The sequence below is a fragment of the Fonticula alba genome (assembly GCF_000388065.1).
Source record: "Fonticula alba strain ATCC 38817 unplaced genomic scaffold supercont2.5, whole genome shotgun sequence".
NCBI lineage: Eukaryota > Rotosphaerida > Fonticulaceae > Fonticula > Fonticula alba.
In genome coordinates this window covers 1,176,807-1,185,601 of record NW_009242975.1, presented here as the reverse complement: position 1 = coordinate 1,185,601, position 8,795 = coordinate 1,176,807, and the positions used below count along the sequence as shown (strand labels likewise).

At 67.4% G+C, this 8,795-nt stretch overlaps 3 protein-coding genes across 3 annotated transcripts in view; 1 reads left to right on the top strand and 2 right to left on the bottom strand.

Moving 5' to 3' along the window:
- Positions 1-836, top strand: part of H696_03451 (hypothetical protein) — a 4,206-nt gene extending 3,370 nt beyond the window's left edge. Inside the window, exon 2 of the mRNA XM_009497317.1 lies at positions 192-836. Within this exon, the coding sequence (XP_009495592.1) occupies positions 192-712 (521 nt within the window). The 3' untranslated portion in view covers positions 713-836. The remainder of the gene's footprint in view (positions 1-191) is intronic.
- Positions 837-2,826: 1,990 nt separating this feature from the next.
- H696_03450 (hypothetical protein) lies at positions 2,827-5,868 on the bottom strand (the record flags this gene model as incomplete). Its single annotated transcript, XM_009497316.1, has 1 exon — positions 2,827-5,868. One exon carries the CDS (start codon positions 5,866-5,868, stop codon positions 2,827-2,829), a length of 3,042 nt encoding a protein of 1,013 aa, XP_009495591.1.
- Positions 5,869-8,051: 2,183 nt separating this feature from the next.
- H696_03449 (hypothetical protein) overlaps positions 8,052-8,795 on the bottom strand; it is a 3,794-nt gene continuing 3,050 nt past the window's right edge. The window contains exon 7 of the mRNA XM_009497315.1: positions 8,052-8,627. Coding sequence (XP_009495590.1) covers positions 8,368-8,627 — 260 coding nt within the window. The 3' untranslated portion in view covers positions 8,052-8,367. The remainder of the gene's footprint in view (positions 8,628-8,795) is intronic.

Here is an 8,795-nt window from a genome sequence, read left to right as displayed (position 1 = left end):
CCCGATGACCCGATACTGACTCCGTACACCCCCCCCCCCCTTTCCACGCCCCGGGCCTGACCAACCCGACACACAAAACACACCCCTTCCTTAATATGTGTGTGTGTCCGTGCCCGTGCGTGTTTTTTTTGTGGGAACACAACCATCCCCCACAAAAACACACACACACACACACGCACGCACACGCACAGGTACCTACATGGGCCGCATTGGTATGCTCATCGGGTCCACCTCCATCGGCTACGACCCGCACTTCGGCACCTTCGTCAACGGCACCCAGGTCCCGTCTGGCACCATCGAGCTGCCCGAGGCCGATGTCGTCGTCGAGCATGTCGATGGCCGCCACCGCCTCACCGTCCGCACCGACAGCTGGCAGATCGTTGCCCGCACCAAGGTCGAGAAGGGCCTCATCTCCGAGTCCTACGTCAACCTGGCTGCCAGCCTGGTCGGCCCGCCCACCAACCCCCACGGTATCCTGGGCCAGACCGCCCGCTTCATGCTGGACCCGCGCCTGCCCCAGCGCGTGTCCACCTTCGACGTCGACGGCCAGGAGAACGACTACGAGGTTCGCGATGGCCTCTTCGGCACGGACTTCACCTACAACCGGTTCAACCCGCGCCTGGCTTCCATGCGCGTCGGCGTGACCGCCGGCTCCGAGCCCGGCCTGCGCCGCACCGGGCGCACCCTCTTCGAGGCCGGTGTTGACATGTAGGCGGCCTCTGTGTGCCCCTCCCCGACACCGGGGTCGGGTCCCCCCGCGAGCGCGTGTATGTGCATGAGGGTGGAGAAGAAGAATCCGCGGCCGAGCAAAACCCCACCACCACCACCACCACCACCAATCCCCTCCATATCAGCGCACCACCCACACCCCACCAACAACAGGGCATCCGGGCTGGACTAGGGGCGCTCGAGAGATGTACACAAGGGCCCAACCGGCCCAGGATGCCAGGCAGACGGACACATGAGCGAGAGAGCGACGCGCGCGTGCGCAATCCCCCAGGGCCGAGCATGCTCGGCCCGTGTTTGCGGCGGGCGCGCGCCCTCCTCATGGCGGCCCCTCGCCATACCTGGCTTTCTGGCCAGAGCAAGCCTGTACACGCCGGCCACCCCTGCCCCCGGTCCCTCTTGGCCCCGCTTCTTCTCATTTGAGTAGCCGGCTTTGGCTGGCCTCGCTCTTTTTCACCCACATATAACAGTAACAATAGCGACAACAACAACCCGAGCGCCGGCGCCCCTCTTTCCTGCCCCACCTGACGGAGGGGAGGGGGGGCGGGGGGGGTCCCGTGCCTCCCCCCTCCACCCCCTTCTGCCACTCACCGGCGAGGAAGCCGAGAGTAGGCGTCTGCGCTCGCATTCCGCACCATCCCCTCTCCACCACTCCGGGCCCTCGCCTCTCCCCCCTCTTCCCCAGGGCGGGCGGCGGTGACCGCGTGGTGGACGCATATACACACCCATCAGACAGAAAACCACAATAGCGCAGAGTCACACACACCAAGCACCACATGCATGTGTCGCCCATAGCACGCGTCTCTCTCTCTCCCCGCTCACGAGCAAAAGAAGAGACCCACACAGGTCAGGGGGCGGGCCTTGGGACGAGGCGGCGGGGCCAGGGGTGGGGGGAGGGGGGGCAGCCACAAACAGCGCGGTGGGGGAGAAGTGTACCACCACACAAATCATGCATGCGACAAAGGCATGTGCACGAGAGGGGAACGGGAGGGGGGGGGCTTTGCTCGCGCATGCCTCCCCTTATCTTCCGTGCTGGCCTTCTACGCCGGGCAGGCTGGAGTGGGTGGCACCATTCACGTGCGCGTACATGCTTGTACACTGTGAACGCCGTCCTTCCTCTCGAGACCGCGGGAGGGCAGGGAGACTTGCGCCTATGTGTCGGCGTATACGCATATAGTGCACCGAATAAAGCGTTTGAGTAAGGAGAGAGAGATCTGGGGAAACAGAGCGGGATTACTTGAGCGAGGGGGAAACAGAAAGAGGGTAGCACAGGCAGGGCCAAAAAGGACAGAAAACACACGAGATGCCGGTAGAGGGAGGCGGGGGGGGAGATGGGGGGGGGCACAAGGCTCTTCGACGAAGCCACAATGCCAGAGGACCGAGTGGATGGATTCGAAGGAAAGGGCAGGTGTATGTCGCAGGCGGCCGGTGCTCCGAGTGCAGATGAGCGGCTGAACACTGAAACACATGGAAAATCCTGGGGGGGGGGGGGGGGGGCGTGAGACGAGGAAACAAGATGGACGTGAGCGAGAGGCAGGCAGGTGAAATTCATGATGCATCTGGCCAGGGTGAATGGGGCCCGCGAATGGCGGCAGCTCGGCAGCCAGCTGTGCATTCACCCTTCTCCCCAAGCGCCACTCGCATGATGGAGCCCTCCCGCCCCTCTGGAGGTAGCCGCGCCTGGCTCAGGCCCCTCGCCCCTGCAACCCGGCGAGCATAAACTGCGATGCGCCGCTGCTCGCCATCCCTTCCCCCGGCATGTGTTCGGTGAGAAAGAGAGTCCTAATATTCTATTTGCCATCGGCCAGACACAAGAACAGACACACACAGGCGCGCGTGCACACGAGCGGGCTTTTCCCGTCGTACACGGCGGGGCAGCCTATTGCCGATGCTGGCACTTGAAGAAGTGGGGGGGGGGGGGGCGGGGGCTCACGAAGTAAGAGGTGCGAAGCAGGCTGACGCCCTGCTAAGCACCACCCCCTGCCCGCCAGTCACACTGGTCCGGCCTCGGGCCCCTCACGTCGCCCCTCTGTCGTCACAAATGCGCGCCCCAGGGCAGCCCCCCAAAGGAGCCGCGCGAGAGGCGCAGCTCACAGCCCACTACTCGCCGGAGGCCCAGTACTGCAGCAGGGCAAACTCGCTGGCCCCGTCGCTGGCCCCGTCCTCCAGGTCGGCGTAGTACTGGTTCCGGACGCGGCGCTCGGCCGGCTGGCGGTTGCTGTTGGAGAAGGCCGCCGTGTACACCCGATCCAGGGTCGAGCCCGTGGCCGCCCTGGCGCTGCCGCCCTGGCGCTGCCGCGGCCGGTCACCAGCGGCCACAGGTCGCGCCCTCTCGCTGGTCGCCGACCGGCCACGAGGCACAAAGCTGTATGCCTGGGCCAGAGGCTCGGCGTGGACATGGGCACGACGCTGGCGCACACGCCCCTCGGCATCCCCAGCCGATTGGTCCTCGGTGGCATCATCCTCCGCGGCACCGTCGCCGGGGCCGCTGCCGGCGGGCCGAATGTCCAGGTCCTTCTCAACCAACTCACCCTCGGCCTCCTCCTCCTCGGAGGCATTGCCGGCATCCTCGCCGCCGGACCCGGCACCGTCGTCGCTCACGCCCTCGGCGTCCGAGTCCGAATCGCTGTCGCTAGCAGACTCCGAGCCGCAATCCGAGTCCGAATCCGAGTCCGAGTCCGAGTCCGAATCCGAGTCCGAGTCCGAGTCGGATTCAGATTCGGAACCCTCGTCCTCGGAGTCCTCCTCGGCCTCCTCGGCCTCCTCGTCCTCCTCGTCATCGCCTTCATCGCCATTCTTCGACGGCCCAGCCAGACGCGTGTGCTCCAGGATGTCGGCCAGGGTGATGTTGACCCCGGCCGCCGCGAGGGCCGGCTTCAGAGGCTCCTTCTTGGCCACATGCCCAACCATCTTGGCCACCTTCTCGATGGGGCTGCTGGTGTCCTGGGTCGCGTCCTCCTCCTGCTCGTGCTCCGCCTCCGCGTCGGTGCCATTCTTCGGCTCGGCCTCGGCACGCGCGGCCAGACGCCGGCGGTGATAGTGGCCGGCTGTGGCCATGACCGATCGAGCTGCCCGCGGCCGGCGGTCCTCCATGTCGGCCACCACATCTCGCCGGGGCATGATCATCATGCCGCCGGGCATCGGGGGGAAGGCCGCCCCGGCCACGGCCGGCGCCATGTACGGGTGCATGGACGGCAGCATGATCCCGGCCGCCGGGGCATTGACCACCGCTGCCGGCACCACCGGAGCCACCGGCACCGCCGGGATGACCGCCGGCAGGGGGTTCACGGCCACAGTGCGCTTGGGAACCTTGACCGGCACCACGGTGGTCACCGGCACCAGGAGGGTCTTCTTGCCGCGGGGCTCCAGGCCAGCCGGGTCCTGGATCCTGGCCGCGGCCGCGGCGTCGGCCGTGTCCCGCGCCGCCAGGCGGGTGACCACCACCCGCGGCAGGCCGGCATTCAGCCTCACCACCGGGGCCGTGTCCGTGGCCAGGACGACCGGGCTGCCGGGACCCAGAGCGACGCGCGGCCCGGCGCTGGCCGATCCGGGCGGGGCGACGGGCCGGCCCCGGCGCGGCTCCTCCGCCACCCCAGCGGCATACTGCTCTTCTTCTTGGGCGGCACCCGGGCGCCGGGCCGCCACCGGGACCACCAGCTCCGAGACCGAGGCCCGGACGGGGAAGACAACCGTGTCCAGGCCGGGCTCGGGGGCCACTTCGGCCGGGGCATCGTCCGACACCTCGGACGACCAGGCCCAATTGAACAGACCCCCCAGGGAGCGCCGGATGAAGGCACGCAGCCGGTCCGCCGGCTTGTACTCCGGCGAGCCCGGCGCCGCCTGGTCATCCTCCCGCCGGCGGGTGTCCGGCTCCTGCTCGGGATGCTGGTCGTCCGCCGGGATGAAGTCCAGAGCCGGCAGGGCATGCATCAGCCCCTCGTCCGGGTGCGCGTCGGCCAGAATGCCAGCCGCGCGAGCACGCGCCTCGGCCGTCTGCTGATGGATGCTCCCACCGGCGGGGTGCATGGGCGGCCGTGGGGCCCGGGCCCCGGCGGCCGCCGGGATGCTGTTGGCCTGCAGCAACACCGGGTTGCGGATGAGAGCCGGGTTCATGACGGCCGCCTGGGCCCGGCCATCGTCCAGCACCACGGACGGATGGCCGGCCAGGACTTCGCGCAGGGGATCCCCCCGGGGCCTGGCGGCCCCCGGCGCACTGCGCTTCAGTGCACCGCGCTCCGCCGCAGGCGGCCCCCGGCCCTCGAAGGAGGCGGCGGGGCCACGGCGGAAGGACGCTTCGGCCAGGGTCCCGCGAGCTTGACGAGCCGCCGGGCGCACGGCGCCCGGGCCGGTGGCCACGTTCTTCCCCACCGGCAGGCCGGCCACCTTGACCCCGGCGGCCACATTCTTCGGGTCCAGGATGGCCCGCTTGGCCAGGGTTTTGCTGCCGGCCACCGAGCCGGCCTCCCGTCGGTACATGGAGTGCCACATGCCGCCCGAAGAGTGGTAGTGATAGTGCTGCATCGGGGGTGGGTAGTATGGGGCGGGCGGGGCCTGCACCACCACCAGCGGCGGCTGCACCACCGTCGCCGCCGGGGACATGACCCGTTGGAACATGGCGGCCTTCTGCATCTTCCGGAACTTGCCCTCCTCCTCCTCCTCCTCCTCCTCCTCTTCCTCGTCTTCCTCCTCCTCCTCCTCCTCTTCACGACGTGAGCGTGTCTTCGGGGAGTAGCGGGTGCGCGAGCGCGCGGTCGGCCCACCGCATGCCACCATCTCCACGCCCTCTGGCAGGACGCCCGTGTCGCTGCGGACTGCCAGGCGGCTGGGGGGGGCGCTGGCCGAGGCGGCCGTCGCGCGGGCCATCCAGGCTCCGCCGTCCTCCGTCAGTCGCGGGCTGTCGGAGTCGCTGCGGGCCTCGGCCCAGCCCACCGGCGCGGCCATGCTCAGACTCGGGGACATGAGCAGCAGCGCCGCGCCGATGGCTGCCACGCTGGACGACAAGGACCGCCGGCTGGCAGCCTCGGTGACGGGCGTGCTGCGCGTGGCGATATTGGTAGTGGTGGCGGTGGTGGTGGAGTGCGATGAGCCGGGCCGAGTCGCGGAGGGACGGCCACGGCGGCCGGTGCGTGAGCGTGAACCCATTTTTCCTGTGCACACCAGGGGACAGCAGCTGGGGCTCGTTGCTGGGTGTGGCTGAGTGGTCGACCGGGCGATGAGGGGGGGGGGGGGGAACGCGGATGCAGAATCCGGGCAGGGAGAGGTGGTCAGCAAACACCGTGCGCGAGTGAAGTCACAAGAAGCAAGCATCATGGTGGCCGGCATGCCCAAGGCCCAGTGACACGCTTTTCGGGCTCTGTCACCCTTGCACCCGGGACACACACCGAGCAGGCAGGTGGCGCTGGCGTACCGAGGGGAATTATACACTGACTGGACGCGAGTGCCGACGAATCAGGCAATGCGCTCTTGGCTGCTCGGCGGTGGAGCGGCAAGACGGAAGGGGGCGAGCGAGCGCGAGGGGGCGGTTCCTGCGTGTGCGTTCTTACACTGCGCGGGCGAGGGGACGCGGCTGGCAGGGACAGCAAGTAGGGACACAGAGCTTCGCGTATGAGCAGGGGCGCGTGTGCGTGTGACTGTGTCTGGGGAGAGCGCGGGCTGAGATGGGCAGTGGCTTGAAAAGATGAGGGGCGTATTTGTTTATCCGTTTGAAAGGGGTCCGCGCATGGCACTGCCTCAAATAGACGGCACCCCTCCTCCCTAGCTACATACATACGGACATGCACATGCTCGCGTACATGCACATGCGCATTCACTCATTCACACACACACACACAAACACACAAACACACACATACATACATACACTAGTCTTGAGGCTAGTGGAAGGGGTGCACCTAGGTCCATCCGTCCGCCCCCCTCGCCCTGTCCCTAGGCACCCTCCTCTCATCTCGAACGGCAGCCCAAATGCACAGCGCCTCCCGCGCGCCTGGTTCTTTCCTGCCTGTCGCGCGTTTTCAGATGCCGGGCGGCCGGAGGGGGGCTCCCCTCGGAGTTCGCGGCCCTTATGGAGCCGTGCTTTTTTGCATCAGTAGCCCACCCCTCTGGCCACGTCACAACCTGGCGGAAATCGCCCCACAGACCGGGTGACACAAGAAAGGCGCTTGGGAGCACCCCGAACACTGGCCCCCCTTGGCCTCCGGTCCCGGTCCCCACCCTCCCCCGGCCCCTTGGGGACGGCGGAGGGGGAGTGTGCAGGATCTTGTGCCCGGTGCCGGGGCGCACCCAAGCTCAGCGAGCAAATCTCTGACGGGCCCACGTGCTCCGTTTCCGGACGCCCCCTTGCTCTTCTGAGCCCCGCTTGCGGGAGTCCTGCCTGAGAAGGGCCCCATACAGAGCGCGTCGCTCGTTAGAGGGGGGGGGGAGGGGAGTCAGTAACATGCCGTGCTACACATCGGCTGGCCGCGGAGGTGCCGGCCTACGCCCCATTCGCCAGCCCGTCCTCCTTCCAGAGGCGAGGGCGGGTGACCATGGCGCGCACTTGGCTCCGGTGTGACCGCCAGATCCCGCATGGCGTCGGAGTGCCCTTGCCCTATCACAATCTCCGCACACTTGAGCTGCATGCCGGCGCATGGCCAGGGCAATCGGCAGCCATGTATGATGTAAGCCCCGGACCCGGGTGAGCCTGTGCTGGCCCGAGTGCAGTGAGACTTTTTCCCATGTCCGTTCGGAGGTCGGCGTCCGCTGTTCAACGGCATACTCTCTGGCCCGGGCAGTGACCTGGACCATGCTGGCCATCTTCCCGGCCGGGTTCCCGGCTGGCCATGCACAGCCCGCCGGTTGGTGGGGGGATTGTGGGGCAGGATGGCGCCCCCACCAACTCACCCGGCAGGCACTCGCCAACCACCGAAGCGCGCAGGTGTGACCCACAACTCTGAGACCAGTGTAACCGATAAGATTAATCCATCGGATTAACATGTGACACATGCGTGGGCACATGAACGCGACTGGGAATGCGGAATGCGGACGGTGGACGGCGGGCCCGAGCCCCCCTCTGGTCAGCCGGCTGGCTTCCAGCACGCCGCCACAAACACAGGCGAGCCATCCCTCGGCGGCTTGTCGAGGTGTGGGCGGGGAGGGCAGGCGACAGCGGCCTATTTACCTGGGGATGTGTGCTGACGGCCACAGAGGGTGGGATTGGAAGTTGGGCGGGTGTTGGGACAAAGGGAAACCAAGGAAACAGGCCACCGTCGCCCGTCAGCGGGGCAAGCAGGAGAGGGGGGAGAATGTTGATATTGTATTGGCTTTGTATTTACGAAAAGATCAAGGGAGGAGGAAGGGGGGGGGGGGAGGGCCACAAGGAAGTGGCTTCGCGAGGACAGCGTCGCGGCGCTCTCCCGCCGCTGTCGCCCCTTGTGGATGTCTTCCCTGAGGAGGGGGGGGAGCAACGGAAAGAGGCGGAATGCCACAAGGGCCAAGTCCAGGGAACGAGGCAGAAAGGGGGGATGGATGCGGCGGAGGGAGCGCAGGGGGATGCACATGCGTGGCCACACGCGCTGCATGCTGCCTTGTGTGCGGATTGCCCCAGGCAGGGGGTGTGGTGGCGGTTTTCTTCTTTTCTTTTTTTTTTCCCCCTTTCACAGAGGCCTACTTGCCGGCGGCCAGCTTCAGCATGGCATCAACAATCGGGGCGCCCGGGGTCTCGGTGAAGGCCCCGCCAGTGGGGCCGGCCGTGCCAGGCACCAGATGCAGCAGTGAGGACTTGGACAGCAAGCCGACGCAGCCCTTCCCGTCACTGGGATCCACCTGGGGGAGGGACGACTGGAGGATGTGGGCCGAGGCGGAGGAGGCCGCCTGCGGCTCGGTGGCCAGCAGGGTGTCACGCATGCGGGCCGCATGAGCGACAACTATAAGTGGGGGGGGGTGCGAGATGTGAGGGGCCGCGAGCCGGAGGGCGGCAACAGGGAAAACGGTCAGTCAGTGGGAAAGAATGCCACACGAAGGAAAAAAGGTGCGAAGGAGGCGCAGGAAGCGCGGGGGGTATGCATGTGGAGCGAGTGGGGGGGGGGGGGGGG